This window comes from Hyposmocoma kahamanoa, unplaced genomic scaffold, assembly GCF_003589595.1.
Source record: "Hyposmocoma kahamanoa isolate Upper Pololo Valley unplaced genomic scaffold, ASM358959v1 62, whole genome shotgun sequence".
NCBI classification, from domain to species: domain Eukaryota; kingdom Metazoa; phylum Arthropoda; class Insecta; order Lepidoptera; family Cosmopterigidae; genus Hyposmocoma; species Hyposmocoma kahamanoa.
Window position 1 is genome coordinate 11,519,576 of NW_020653850.1, and position 17,053 is coordinate 11,536,628.

Genomic DNA, 17,053 nt, shown 5'->3' on the forward strand with positions numbered 1-17,053 from the left:
TAACCGAAATCGTTCTTTAACATTATTGCAAGAAAGCTATAATAACAAGTGCACAAAAGACAAGGAAACAATCAATATGTATATTACTTAAGTGCACAATTACTAATTGCGAAGTAACGAATTATTCACAAAAATTCCCCAAAAAAAGAGTATCTAAAAGATTTTGTGTAGTAATACGATTAAATGTATCTAAGCATACTACACTTTTAGTAGCTGAATACTAGTTGCTGACTGAATAATTTATGCGAGTGGAAGATAGTTTGCTAGGCGATCATGTTTACGGCGTGCGAACTGCGCGGCAGACGGTGGCAGCGTGCCGTCGGGAAGTAATTAGCCAATGATACATAGCCGTCGTTGCACCAAGGCTGCGCATGCGATGGACCTGGTTACAGACACACTGGCAAATCTGTCAAATAACGCTTTAAGCTTGCTATTAAAAGGTATTAAAAATGTAACAAAAATAATAAAGATTCAAAGCGGCAGGAAAATAATACGGCACATTAGACCCCTACAGGATTCAACTTTTATAATAGGAAAATTAATTTTGTTCGAAGATAATTTCGCTAAAAACACTGTTACAACCCGAGAACACGCGTTACGGATTCGAATAAATGTAACGTTTCAAATCTTTCGTAGGTGATAGATACCACGAGATACTACGAGTATGCGTAATAGTTGTAATGTATTAGCGTTAGATACTTAACAGTTTCTTAATTGGATGAGCTGACATTGCAACTGTTGTATTTACAAACCGCCTTTAAAAAAGGCGAAGGTTCTCAATTCGGCTGTAATTTTTTTGTGTATGTTACGCGATTTACCTTTGACATTTGTGATCTGATTGCGATGATTCAGTAGTAGATCCATTCAAATTTGAAGAAAATATTTCCCCTCTAATGGTAATGGTAATGGTAATGGCAAATTAGAAGATGAATCCGGTTTATTGTATTTCACCCACTTTCCATCACCCATTTCAATAAAACTTGGCAAAGAGATGCATTTCCACAAACCTTTAAAGGTGGGTTTTTTAAAGTTATATTTATTTGATTACCTCTACGGTTAGACCAAATAAAATCAACTAATTCACTAAATAGTCCGAAACATGTCTGATACTTTCTTAAAAAAGCATATAGAAACGAGAATATCCTCGCAAATCTATCCTCATTTGACGGCGCTACTATGAGACTATTAGGAGTTGTCACGGCAGCGTACAAATGAGCCGCGAAACTTATAGCCGTAACTAGAAGCCGCCCTGAAGGCGCTAGCTGTCGATATCTGATTTATTCGATTGCGGGTTAGCGTTGACAACACTTTGTTTATGTTGTACAACTAGGGGAATACAGCTGGAAAGAAAATCGCTTCAGAAATATCCAAGCAATAGAAGTGTTTAATATACACATACATATAAAACACAAAAGTGTAACATAAATACTACTAGTGTAAGTAGTAATATAGGAGTAGTACATTAAAAAAAACTACTTATATAATATATAAATTAATCTACTATTTTCTCATAAAATGTACTTTAGATTACAATATTTTATACTGTGGGTAACAGATTTGGTTTTAATTTTTTTATAGTACCTGGAGACGGGACGAACAAGTCGTGCGCCTTGTAAGCGACACGCCTACCCATGACAGTTGCAGTGCCACTCGGAGATTTAAATCACAAAGATCTGAGGGAAAGAACTGCCGCTGCGCCCTGAGACTTATGTCGACAAGTCCCATGTGTATATAATTTCACCACAACCACCTTACCCTTAAAAACGGGATCTGAATTTTCATTATAGAGGAACGAGATCATCTGATTAATAATTTTCATACTGTATGGAGAGAGAAACCTTGTATGTAATGTTGTTTTTAAACATATCAAACTAAACCATAAAACTCGGTTTTTAACAGCAACTCGTTTAAACTGACTACTAATGGGTTAAATAAATAACCTATATTATTTATTATACTGTTTTTATAGTAACGATACACTATTTATGAATTTATAATTTTCTTGTTCGCATAAAATTGTAATTATTAATATGACTATAAGTTTCCACTTATAAAAGTAAGATGCACGAATGCTGAACAATATTTAAGTCTTCTCTATTAACATATGACAGGACTTAATTAAAATACGCAGCTTGAAATGTAGTTGTATTCTTGAATGTTTAATTATTGAGATTTTTTCTTTCTCCTTTATGTTATGAGGTGAAATAAAGATTGCTATTTATTTATATTATACAAGGATAGTGGGAAAGACGATTCTAATAATGTAATCCTAAATATACTTGCATTTTTAGTTAGAAAAAAAGTAAAATATGTTTAGGACAAAATCCTTACTTGTTATATCCTGAATTATTGTATTAGCAGGAAAGCTCTTTGTGAAAGGGTGCGTGCATGAAAGTGCATATTTCTTACCTATTTCTGCCTCCAAGCGTAATGTGAGCATTACTGCGTTTCGGTGTTGAAGGATAAGGGTGCTGGTGAAATTACAGGCACAAAGCTCTAAGTGATACTGCAACTGCTATGGACAGGCGTGTTGCTTACTGCCTCCATGGTCGAACGGTTACCATGCCGGACTGCCACACAGAGGACCCGAGTTCGATTTCCAGGCCGGGAGAAATATTTGTACGGCTTACATTTATTTCTCACGTGAGTTTGAGTGTATCTTGTGGTTGTCTATGTGTGTGTCCATGGCATCCACGACACAGTGTTTCCCTAGTGCGAGGCTATGTTGAGTGTGTGCGTTATTATTTAAAAAAAAATACTACCAGGTGCACGACTTCACTTGTTGTCCTGTCACTAGATGTCATAAAAAAAAATTTGGAGTGGCCTTCATATATTTAATTGAACCCTTGCTGCAAAAGTATTGTGATTTATGGTAGATATGAGCACAATCCGATATTCACATTGTTTCAGAATGGCCAATGGTTCCCATTCACACCCAATCATGTCGACGATAGAGCTGAGCAGTCATTCAATCAGAGAAAAGGCGAAGATCATCCGATGTGTTTACGTCGGGAAACTTTGTCAGACTCCGGGAATAGCCTTGAAACTATCTGCGGTCGACTTTTCAAATAGTATAAAGATAAGTTTAGGATACATAATTTTTATTCGCTTATTTTTCATTCCGGATATAAAACATTTTGTAGTATAATTACTACTTACTTTTCCAAATACATTTACTTTGTCTCTAATTGATGTGTAGCAAACGAAAAAGTTGTAATTTATTTGTTGACTAGTTAATACATAAATTACCATAATATTGATATAACATTCAGAAACGATCCTACCAAGAATTTGGGGTAGAACTAATTATAAACGTCGCCATAATTACGGAATCCAATGCTAAAAATGTGAAAATTATTTCATTATAATCTGTCCAGTGTCGAAACGGCAACCGGGCTAAAACTCAAGAAAAGGCAGAGAAAGAGAATTCTCTCAATGTGTCGACAACAATAAAATAAAATCTCATCGCTTTGGAACTCCGCGCATTCAGTCTGAAAAGTTTAGGACCAATAATAGACGGGATGTCATCGTATAGATAAATCTACACGTACGTAAATCTTATATTGTAAAAGATTTCGTCTAGCAAGAAAAGAATTATTCATATGGAAAGTTCAGGCTGAACACGTTATTGTATGTAGTTATGTGTATAAGGATTAATAGCATAAAGTTAAACGAAACTTCGTGTATCAATGTAAATATCTTCTGAACATTGTACTAAATACAAAATACGTAGACAAGAGGTGTATCGTTAATAAATAAATTATAAAAAATGCGTAGATGAAAGTTTATGCAACGTAAACCTTCTATGGGGGCTGACGAATTTTCATAATTTCCAACGGATTGGTTTCATTTCTATTTTCGCAAACTATTTCATACCAGGGTAATATTCAAGTTAGTTTTCTCTACTTAATTTCGGTGGCAATTTTTATTATTTAAGCGATTATATTACCGTGAAGTATTGAATAATGTTTCAAGTAACTTACATATTTCAATATTAAATGATGCTTCATGACAATAGTCTAGAATATTTAAATAATAAAAATTGCCACCGAAATCAGGAAGAGAAAATTTACCTGAAAATTACCCATTAATTTCATTTACAAACTGTTTTATAGTTCTCGTTCGCAAGCTGTAAGAAATTTAATTTGGACACTTTTTCAACAAGTGCGATCTTAGATGTGCTCACCACCCGTCAACAGGAGTGTCTCGCCTAATTTCTTGTAACTTCTCAAACCGTAAATAGACTAGACTTCGTCGTGAGTGACAGCAACATTTACTCATAACAATATTAATAACGACAACTATTTAGAGGCTTTAATCATCAAAGTGTGCGGCTAGGACAAAGCTGTGTTCTCGGAACTTGGCATAATCGCGACAACAGCATAGTTTGCAACCAACAACTGATTCACTGCGCATAATTGAGATAGTTTTTACGAGCCGCGGTTTGGTACGGAACACGTAATGTTATGACTCACAGTTGTTATAGGATATGGGATTGTTATGGCAGTAATTTTTCATTAGTGTTTTAAAGGACGTATGTGTAACTTTAATTAACTTACACTATATTTTTGTTCCACAACATCAATTCGAATCTGTTTAGTATTATTTATGTGCCTATATTGGCAACGCTTTCCATTCAATAACAATTTTCGAACGACGTTATTGACAACACGAAGATACAAACCGCTCAGACTTTGTTACATTATAAGCTTCCTTTCCGGACCGGAAAATGGTACTTTGTTCCGAGAAATTTATGCGCGATTGAACATATCGTGTTATTCTAATTGCTTTATTTGATTTAGTTTTATTTTTTGTTGTTTTACTAGATGACTTAGATGTTTTCTTTCGATGCTTCAACAATTTTACCTGCTAATAATGTGTATGGATTATTTTGAATAGCCTGCCAAAAATAGTTAAGTTTTTAGATAGATTACATCCGAACGACAAATTTAAAATAACCGTATAATATATAAGAGTTATACATGTATAACCCTACGTATAACCCCCATAACCTTTTTGCCATAGGGGTATAGTTCCCTATCTGCGGTAGGAAAACAGTTTATTTTTCAGCGATTTCCTCCTGAGAAAAGAAAAAACATTTCTTAGGAAATCATGTAAAAATCAGACTAATGTTACAAAATACCATAAAATTATATACCATAAATTAATTGAATCTTCTCCACCTTATGCCGTCTTAAAAATTTACGTCAAATATCTCACCTGAAACCACAGACAACAGACAGGTATTATGCAACTGGCAGCCGCAATTCAACAATGGCGAGGGATCATTAGTCAGTCATAAACATGTGGGATGCGCAAATTAATTGACGGCATCAAACGCCGGCGCCAAAGCCAATGACACATCGCAGAGTTCTGTTCGCATTACATTAACATAACCATTGAAATTATGAGTAATCCAATAAATTGTGTAATTTATCCTATAGTGTATCTAGAAAGCAATATGTTCATTTGAATATTCTTAGAAAACGGGTCCAGCTCTAATTCAAACATCATAAAGTTCCTAATGTTGAGCAACTAGTCATTATCCTCAATTAGTTAGAAATCGTTGCAGTACTCCGAATAGCCTTTTTAGTGTATAATTATTAAACTCATTCTATTGTCATTTCTCAAATTGACAAAATTATATCTTTTGAAACATTGCTTCGCTAAAAGTATTAGCCAAACCAATAAGAGTAATAAATCCGTGATTATTGTTACCAAACGTTTGGTCTTTAATCGAATAGATGTTGTTCCAAATTTGACTAGTTTTCACAAGATAATAATTACAAGTATTAAAACAAGACTACGCTAATCAAATCGTGTAATTGAACCCGCGTTTCGTAACCGCATTTAATTAAGTTACAACGAAGTCGAAATTTCGAAAGCAGCTTTGAATAATGTAAAAGTAGGAATAATGATAGGCAAACTAGGTGTAATGATACCTATTTATCGAATGTCTCAATTATTCAAGGCTGGTGGTCTCAACCATTATACCTTAGCATAAAACAACTGAATTGACGACGATAAGAACAGCCATTACAACGAATCTAAAACTGTAACAACTGGTAATGCGCATGTTATTAACATTATTAGGGAGGTTATAGAAACCGAAAATGGATAACGTTCGATGAGATTTATGTTATTAGTCGGATAATTCATCCGGAGACTGATGGGTATTTTGATAGAACATTTTTTTTTCAGCTAAACAGGTATATTAGCAAGAATACTCATGTAAGTAAGTAGTACCTACGCAATTTCAGAGATTTATGAAAGGCTTATATCATTTCGAAAAAGGGAAAAATAACAGGATATTGTTAGAGCAAACGGCTTAGTGACAGTAAATTTGGCCAATGGCCGACGGCCGCCATATTTATGTGTTTGTTATCACACTCGGAAGTCTCCCATCGGGAGCTGATTTACAATGCCCTCGCGGCAGAAACCGTCAACACTGTAACAGACCTAACACTTTTGGCAAATCATATTTAAATCATTTTAACAGTGCACTTGATAGGATAACTACATGAATGTAGGAGACGAAAGTAATAAAGCCTTATGCGAAGCCTTGTGTTATGTACTGTTACTCAGAATATATTCGAAATAAATCTTTAATTAATATAGAAGATACACCAAAGACTAAGTAAATATAATTAACACCCACCTATCTACATACCTCCATATTAACCCAAATAAAAATTGACGTGACTGTCATCATTAACAGATTCCATTCGACCTTTATACTCAAATAAACCATCCAAAATAACTTTTGGATTTTCCGTACACTTCAATAATACTGAGTAAACCACCTAAAATACGAAAATGACTTAATACAATGTCAAATTGTCTCGTGATAACTCTCAATCATGCGCTAATTGAATCACAAAACAAAAAGTGTAGGAGAAAAAAGTTCAAAAGCGGATTTGGCATGTGGACATGATACGGAATCTGACGTATCAATATTGGATCAGGCAATGATTTTAGTCCACTACATTCAAACGAGAAACTTAAATGCCACCTAGGAACAATTTACTATGAAAGTTCTCAAGCAGGCCTCAATATTGTTTTTGTCTTTTTGTTTGTTTATTTAACACAATCAAATCAAAACTTGTAATTTTACGACCACGACAACGACAACGCGATCAAAGTCCAATACCATGTTTACTTTACAGATATAAAAAATACGCATTCAAAATTATTAAAGAGCAAACACGTATCGTGAAACAATAAAACGTTAAGGCATGCTATCGCACCATAAAAATCTGTTAACCGAACACTCACACCAACGGCGGTGGTCACAATTTATTAAACCTGGTGATCCATACACTTTGACAATTTTTAGAAGGTCCTTGACGTTGTATCCTGAACAGAAATATAAATAAGACAATGGGGAATGGTCACGAAATTAAAGTAGAGGTCAAAACGAAATTGGTTGTTCAGTGTAAGCTGGTTTGTAATGACGACAGGACTGTCGTCAGTGGACATAAGTCGACATGGAAAATAAGTACAAAAACGGTGATAAATGAACGGCGGAGAACACAAGTTTCATTTGCTGCAGACGGTCTTCATCTCGTATAGAAAGGTCAGGTTGTGAATCTGTCTTTACAGCATAATGAGAGTTCTTAATTAAAATATGTTCCCTTTCATTTCCGCTGCAGTTTGGGTTATATTGTGAATTATTGAAAGTGCTAAAGTAAAGCTAATGACAAAATAGCTCTGGCCAGGTCTTTAAACTTTTAACTTTTAAACTTTGATTTATGAAGCGCTACCACAAATGGGAGACAAATGACCAAGATAAGTTTGTTTATTGATTACAATTGGAATCAAGATATATATAGCTTATAAAAAATATTAGTCAATAAAAATAACAGGTATTCAGGTAGCTATGTACACCTTTACTTTAAATCTGAATCTGAAAATTTCTGTAGAGCCTGTATTTGTGTATAGTTTTTGAAATAATACATAAATTTAAAAAAATGTGGTGAAAAGTTTCGTATAAATACTCAACATCTTTATTGCTTCTAGAAATTGATTTAAAAAGCTAATATTCACTTAGAAATAGATGTATAAAGCGTGTCAAAATTTATGTCTCAATACAAATATTTTGTGGCTACATCTGTTACACGCATGCGCGCCGGTGCGGCGACAAATGCCTTTCGAATTCCGAGAGCAGCGCGTGGGCGGCAGACGCCGCTTCATGTGACCGGCTTCGATTTCCAAAAGAGAGTGTTCACAGAGAAGATACGTTACCTCAATAGAGACTCTTCAATTAAATACAAAATATCGAAAGGAACCCTAAGTCCGTAACAAAAATGTACAAAGTGCAATTCAATCAATGTCTGGTATAAAATACTTGAATTTATCAAAGGCAATATCTTTGCGCGTCGATCATATATATATCATCGCATTCTGTTGTACATGAAAAGACCTTCCAATTTCGACCAAGGCTGCAGCCACTACTAACGGAGTATCGAATCAAGCTCTAGTGCAAGAGTGTTTTCTAAAGTCTTTTTATTTGGTACCTTTATAGTTCCCGCTTACTACCGCCAGTACTATATCGTGGGCCTCGGGCGAGAGTCGCCCACGCAGTGGCGAGATTTATAACATTACCCGTATTCGGACTACGCGGCGCCAATTCGACGGTTCAAATTAAAATCCGCTCCAATGCAAAACGATAACACTACAACAGCTTTGATGTACCATAGATTAGTCTAAAGATAGTAAATCAACGTGTATAAATTGAAAAAAATATTCTTATAACACAGCGTTTTAATAAAATATCTTACTAGCTTCTGCAGCTTTTAGAGTACGCAAATGTATAAAAGACAATACACCAACCAAAACATACTGTGCATTTTGATCGATAGCTGCGTGGCTCAAGATTTACGCGACACCGTAAAAGAGAGTAAATGCGATGCATACTTCACATGTCGTCGACGACACACTGATCAATCACGCAATAACATGCTTCACCCAATTTAATGGATTTATTTTACATATGTATTTGAACGCTATATAAGAAATCAAGACTCATTTTGCAATCACAATTTTGTTGGAGATTCATCGATATCGACTATAGATATAGCGTCTTTTATCTCAATAATTATTAATTATTTATAATAATCTTAAAAACTTAACCATTTGATTAACATAAAGAGGAAGTTCTATAATTAACCTACATTGTCTGAAAATGTATGTCCCTAAAGGGACGCCTATCCGAAACAGCGATTAGCTCCCAATCTTACGCAACTTCAGATACATATTCATGATGGAAGATCAAAATATTATCTCGTCAGATCTTCTACTTGGGCGAGCTTACTGTTTGTAGGTAGATTCACATGAAAGCACGAGTAATCAAACGTGAATGCGGGTTACGGAGGCTCGGGCCAATGTTTCAATTGAGATCTGCTTGTCTACAAATACCACAACATCAAGAACGAATATTGTTCGACTATAGAAATACATAGGTAAGTTTCAAATAGTAATAATACCTTAATACTAGCAAAGAATGTTAGAATACTGAACAATGTAGTAATGTACAAAAAAATTATAAAACTTACTCTTGTACTTTCTTCTCCGGAGGTATTATGCGACCGGGCATTAAAATTTTCTTGTGAAGAATGCCCGCCGCTTGCAGTTCCTAGGACAAAAGAAGCAGTCATTAAAATATCCTTTGTAATTACTGAGTCGACGTATGTGAATCCAGAAAAAGGCCGAGCTGACTTTAAATAGCGATGAAGTCTTAGTTAATATACGACTCCGTAAAACCTCTTATATGGCATAAAACAAAGATACTCAATATAGACAATTACAATGACACCTGGCTCCAAATCAAATAGTCCATCAGACAATCAATTAAATACAAATATCAAACAGGTTTCAATTACATATCTATAGTTGTAGATTAAGATACACGGAGTAAGTGAACCGTAAATGGAATGAAGAGGGAAAGTAATCATCAAATGGTAAAGACGTTCTGAATATATCACCCGATGACTATTAACAATCAAATTATGATCGGAGATTCTTATCTATGAACAATATGCAATATGCAAATATTTACATTTTACTCAACATTTCTTGCTTCAGAGGGTTTTACATTTCAGATTAATATAATAGAAAACTGTTGGCGCCACTTACAAAAGACACCTAATATTTCAACGACGAACTAATGCTAGTACGAACAAAAAAGTCTATTTTTCTATGGTACGCCTGTTCATTTAATAAGACGCTATATAAAAACAACTATAAAATAATTCGAATTGACAGTTTCGACGAGCGACAGGCGTCAGCGCACGTGCTGACACCGACTTGTCCCCGCTGTTCGCTGGTACAGGTAATGATGGCATGCAGTACAAAATTATATAAGTGTAGAAATACTTATTATAATTTGAAAAATTACGCCTAACACGAAAAAGTAATGTAAATGATTTTGATCAAGAATATGCGAGCAGCAAGAAAAATATAGTTTCAAGATGGAAAGCAGTAAATAATAAACATAAAGCCTTAGAATAATAACGCATAGAATGATAGTTTCATATCAAACGAACTGTCACAAGTGAGGCAAAAATCAAATTCATGTAGGCTAGTTTTAGTAGTAGGTTAATTTTCGGTTTTCGTGAATATTTATATAAAAATACAAGTTGAAACGCGTTACTTCCTTGTGGAATGTGATGTTAGTATCTATTTTATGTTTGTCTGACGTATTTTTACACTCATTTACCGCACCTTTCGTCATATTCAGCTAAAATTCTTGATCTGTTCGCGGTACAAGTTGACCTTAAGGGCCTTCAGGCCCGCCCGCTCGTGTAGGCCCTTTGGGCACGCTTCAATTTGCCCCACTTAGCGTGTGCGGACTAGGTTTCTATGCGTTATTATTCTAAGCATAAAGCACTATTCGTAATATGAAACACAACATAATCAATTTAAATGGCCAGTTTAAAATACTTTTGAAAACATCGTAAATGCAGCACGTAATAGTAAACGTCAAAATACAATTAGCTGATATACTAAGTCTATGAAATTGGTATCGCATTCGTTGATATATGCCATTGAAACACACAACACTATTCAATTACTTAGCACAAAGTAAGATGGTTTTCTTAGAAGAGTTATAGAAAGGAAAATCAAAGGAAAAAGTGGCAGCGGAAGACATAGACGAAGTTATATAGATCAGATAAGGGAATTATTTTCGCTACACGGCATCAGAAACTCTAATTAGGGAGCTGAACCGACATGGTAGCTCTTTGTACAGGATTGTTACCCACTGTACTTCCATGTACTTTATATAAATAAATTATTTCATTTTATTTTAATATAGTCAGTTCTAATACAGCATGCGTCGCGTTTACTTGTCATGTAGGTGTGATGTTCGTCCTTCCGGACGGGATTGTTACCCACTGTACTATATGAGGTGGTGACAAGTACGCGCGAAACGTGCGGTATTAGAACTGACTTTATTCAAATAAAATGAAACAATTTATATATGTAAGTAAATGGAAGTATAGTGGGTAACAATCCCTAACAATTAAATAAGAAAAAGAATGCCTTATGAAAAGAATCTGGAACAAGAGCTAAACTGATTTACATGAACTGCACATGATAAAACCACAGATACCAATTTAAAATTAAATCGTTAAAAAAACAACGGAAATTTACGAAAGTAATTTTGAACAATCCACTTCCATGAAACAGACAATGGAAAAATCATTAAAGTTAATAAATTTTTCGTTCTACGTGTAGTTTCGGGGCAACTTAAGTAAAAGGTTCGCAACATTAAAAAGTAGTAATTTTATAACTAGTTCCATATTTCTAAAGTTCGGTTCCTCTATGAAAACACTTTTACGATCGTCTTTTGCTGGAAGATGAATGCGAGGCAATCAATACTGGGTACAAACAAAGCATCGTTCAGGAAAATGTGGCTTTCAATTGCAAACTTGGACATAATTTTACTGTTTCGCTGTATTCTAACACACCGAGCGCGTCCTGCCAAAGTCCTGTGCAGTTCTCTAGTGCCTACTCTAAGGCCCTGGTCACTTAGCTGATAGGCTTTGTGTTCTAACTACTCATCATAAGAAACGAGCCTTTGTATGGAGTCAACAGCCGCAACCATGTGTGAATATATGTCTAAGCAAAGAATATTATCATTGAGCAATAACTCTGTTTATTTACATACATGAAAATAAACAGTAGTGCTAACGCAGAGATAAAATCAAATGCACTTACCCTAGGATCGTAATACCGTGATGTGTTTGTTAAATCTATTACTGCACCCAATTTAGGTATTTTCTTTAAAAGCGTTTTGATATCCCATCTGCAAATAAAAACATTACAGTTTGAATAAACTTTTATATTAAATTGAAATAGATTTGTTTGCAAGCTATTTCATAAACTAACACAGACGTATGAGGGAGCTCGAACATGTACAATAATAGTAACGAAAACCGTTAGAGTCACAGGAGGACAATGAGTGAAAATAACCATAGGTACTAAAGTTAGAGGCGCTAGGCTAACATGAGAATATCAAGCCAAACAATAGAAAATACAGAAAGTTAAGGATGAAAAAAAAACCTTGTGATTATTTGTCAAAACACGCAGTAAATAGTTTTAAAACAAACAAATTAAAATTACCACGGAAACGTTGGCCCCTATTCATAGTTTTTCAAATAGAAATCTCAAAACTTCAAAAAGGGTTAAAACAATCTTAATTATAAAAAATATATATGATATAATTAAACAGTTGAGACAATGCAAAAAATGTGTAAAGTTACTTATACCCGCATCTGCATAAAAACAACACTCGAGTGTTACATAATCTGAGATACCCGTGAAATCGATCTCAGGTATAGAATTTCCCACTAACATTTGATGTTTATGCATTTCACCACGCTTTCACCATTTCATAATGCGATATCGCAAAATATAAAACATAAAAGTTTTCATTAAAAATCGTATAATATGCATACCAGAAATTAGTGAATTCCATAATCAATACATAAATGAATATTTAGAAAGACTTACATTTCCTTTATTTCAGGTTTTCCCGTTTGAACAGTCTGAAACAAAGAAAGAAATTCATTAATTAATTTAGTATAAAAGTACACAATATACAAATAATGGCTCATTTTCAAACGTCAAAACTTCTACTCTGTACCATTCAGATTGTTAGCATAATATCATCACATTAGACTTATTCCTATTAAAATTGAAGAACATGTAAACATGACGCTTCGATTTTAAAAAAGGGAGCCAAATAATCGTCTTGAGCGCCATTAGCACATGCCTTCATGGTCGAAGACAATGCTTCTTTGAGAAAGCCGCACGTAGGCGACAGTGCAGTGATAAGGATGCAGATCAATCATCAGCCAGCCCTACCTGACCGGTGTCAACGAACTCCAGGCCTTGGCCACCTGACGGGATCAAGTTTTGGACATATCCGACACGCTGGTTTTTGTGAATCTAATTACATTTCATAAATTATGAAACATTCGGAAGATACTGATAAATAATTACTTTAAAGCAGAAACATATACCCTAATAAAGAGCCGCAGTAATAGAATTAAAAAAACTACACAAAATTGGTGGAACATATAAATCTCGAAATCCATCTTTTACCGCACCGCAGGCCAAAATTTTGAGCAAAAATTTTCAATTTTGCCTAAAATTACACGAAACAAAATGTCAGGATCCTTAATAATAGGTTGTTAGAGTGATCATAATTTATCGACGGTGTTGACATGATATAAAAAATAATGGAGAGTATCGGAGCGCCAGGAGGTGCGTCTAAATGGGGTTAATTTTCAATTTAGATTCGCCGGTGGCCTTTATAAATTAAGGGTGATATTTAAATAAATTTATGCGATTGCAATATCGAGGAAAGTGCATAAATATTGGACAAAACTACTTTATCATATTAAATTCCAAGAAACCATGTTACAAATTAATTAATTGCAGAACATATTGGCAATCGTAATGAAGCTATGTAAATCCTCTGATGAGAAACCACTCAGAAATTCATTATGGTAATCAAGAAATAATTGAAAGAGTAAGTAAGATGTAAACAAGTGTTTTCTTGGGTAAGAATTTTCTGCAGTAATTAAATAATTTATTATCGGCGAAAATGCTATTATACGATTGAATATAATTAAATTATATATAGTTTTAGTACACAATTTAATTTAGAATAAAAACAGCAAGATCTGAAACACACCAACAACCCCACAATGGAGAGCAATTACAAATGATACTCACAAGCTTTTAAAAGTAATGCCCAGAGCAATAAATAAAACAAAAATACCGCAAACAATTACAAATTGGCGAGCTGTAACAACAGAGTCGATGTGTATCTAGAATTAAATGCAACATGCAAGCAACGCAGCTAAAGAGATGATCCTCGATCATAAATCGAGTCCATTACGATATTAATGACAATCGTAACTCTCAATCACATTCTGAGCGCAGAGATACCTACATGGTTGGTAATACTTTTAATAAGGGTTAGCAACGTAAGTACTTAAGAATATGCCTACAATGTTAAAATAAAATGTAAGTTTTTGAAAATATACGTTATCATGTTACTATACGGTACTCTACTAATGTTACCGCATTTAATATATTAAAGATACTTCTTTACTATGACAAATGTATATAGAAGGCGGTAACCGCTTAACGTCAGGTAACGTTGAATTGTCATAAAATAAACCGCAATAAAGGGAACGATATAATGTTCAAAAGGTAATCGAATTTGGAGCGGTTACACACAGCGACTTCTAGCAACGATGCAAACGCGATGCAGTAGTGATGCAGTCGTTAATTGTCTACCTTTACACACACGCGCGATTTTAAGCAGCGATGCAACTGTGATACTACTATTAGGTTTCAAATTGTAGAAAGTTTAAAATGTCTTTAAAAGACTACTCTAAAAACAATTATGCAAATACTAACGCCACAGTTTGCATTCGAATGTATCAAACCAAATACATAATGATAAACAGAGAAGATGTCGATGAGTCTTGTCGATTTCTTCTACGATATCTTGTAGTAGGTGTACTTGAGAGATTTAATTTCATTCAACATTTTGGATAATATAGAAATATCAAAAACTCTTTAACTTTATTCGCGAAAATATTTATAAAACATAAACAAGAATCTAATTGATATATGAACGTATAAAAGTCTATATTTATACCCTTGATATAATTTCACAAACAGCACTAAAATATTAATTCTTCAAGCTTTTTACCATATGGAAACACAACTGCAATTGACAATCCATATGGGCTCAACGATAAACCTTCGCGCAATAAATGCTGTCGTTAATAAAATAATCAACAATGTCGTTCAATAAATCCCCGATTACCCGCTGGCAAAATAAAGTGCGTCAATACTCAATACAGTGTCGAACAAGAAATAAAAATAAATTTACTTCAATATTACTTGAACAAACCTTCTAAACCTACCACGATACAAAGGAACAATATTATAATGTATCCAAGTTTGCCTTAAATTAAATGAAGCTCTATAGCCATTTGTCACACTATGACAAACATGTGTAAAAACATAACCGTACCGCCAAGACCTCCCACTAAATTACAAGTGGCAAGCTTTAGACTTATCTTGCGATCGTGTGTAGACAAAACGAACAACACCTTCGCATACCTCGATCATATTTGACAAATTTGAGGATCAAATAAATAATCGTAATAAGCCTTATGAACAAATATTCTTCGAAAATAAGCCCAATGGTTTCAGTCTCAAAGTTCAGGTACATTCTGAGACGCTAACACAAAATTCAGTCAATACCAATAATCAGTCAGCAAAATTCAGTCAATAATAATCCAAATAGTGGTCAATAACGATATACTTGGGGCGCACTATAAGTTTCCGGAATGAATAAAAAATAATATTATAAATGGTCAGAAATGAAATCATTGTTTCTCAAAATATTCTCAGTTAGCGTTAATGCACTTTTTCCATACGAATGAACCAATTTTGAAAACATTTATGCCACTCCTCCGTGATAATCTCTGAAACATATTTTTCGTACTCTTCGATAGCCTCTTCAGGTAATAAAAATCGTACACCGCGTAACTGGTTCTTAATTTTTGGAAATAAATAAAACTCACAAGGTGCCAGGTCGGGACTGTAAGCGGGATGGCTCATAAGGTCAACGTTATTCACTTTCAAAAATTCATTTGTCTGTCTGGTCGTGTGAGAACTGGCATTATAGTGGTGCAAGATGATACGGCAGTTACGGTTATTTTTACGGAGTTTGTCAATAACTTCCGGCAAACAGATGGTCCTGTACCAATCACTATTCACGGTACAACGATTCTCCAAAGCAACAGTAGCCAAGTGTCCAGTTTTATCCAAAAAAGAAGCAATCATCCGCTTAGAGGCACTTTGCACGCGCGCCACTTTGGTTGGTTTCGGTTCATCTCGAAAGACCCATACGCTCGATTGCTGCTTTATTTTGGGATCGTAACTATAAATCCATATTTCATCACTTGTTACTATGTCCCACAACAAATTTGACGCCCCATCGTTGAATCTGGTAAGCATGGCATTGCACCAAGTGAAGCGATTCGTTTTTTTAAGCCTCAGTCAAATTGTGTGGGATCCACCGAAAGCACAGCTTTTTCTTACCCAAATGTTTGTGTAGTATTGATGGCATTTGACTCATGCCTATGCCTAAAGATGCCCGAATCTCATGGTATGTCACATGCCTGTCTGTTTTGACCCTACGGCGCACAGCATCGATGATTTTATTGTTCGCAGCAGCGGACGGGCGACCATCACTATATTCGTCACTGAGATTCACACGACCGCGCTTGAATTCTGCAAACCTGCTATAAATAGTCATCTTACATGGTGCTTCATCGCCAAAAGCAGTTTGAAGCCGAGGGAAGTTCCGCTGAGCTGTTAAACAACACTTAAAGTCGTAGAAAATCATACTACGAAAATTTTCACGAAAAGAAAGAAAAGTTTCATAAATCCATGGTGACGTAGACAACCAATTTATAAAATGACGCCACAATGTAAAAACAAGTGACACTCAGAT

General features: G+C 34.7%; 1 protein-coding gene across 2 annotated transcripts in view; it reads right to left on the reverse strand.

Moving 5' to 3' along the window:
• The window catches only part of LOC113229583 (RNA/RNP complex-1-interacting phosphatase homolog), a 64,446-nt gene that overhangs the window by 11,325 nt on the left and 36,068 nt on the right, over positions 1-17,053 (reverse strand). Inside the window, exons 1-4 of one of the 2 annotated variants that reach the window (XM_026463235.1) lie at positions 13,148-13,218; positions 13,015-13,049; positions 12,220-12,307; positions 9,555-9,634 (exon numbers count right to left, since the gene is read on the reverse strand). In XM_026463235.1, coding sequence (XP_026319020.1) covers positions 9,555-9,634; positions 12,220-12,307; positions 13,015-13,049; positions 13,148-13,150 — 206 coding nt within the window. In that variant the 5' untranslated portion in view covers positions 13,151-13,218. Of the gene's footprint in view, positions 1-9,554; positions 9,635-12,219; positions 12,308-13,014; positions 13,050-13,147; positions 13,219-17,053 lie in introns of those variants that run through there. The other variant, XM_026463234.1, reaches the window with a different exon arrangement.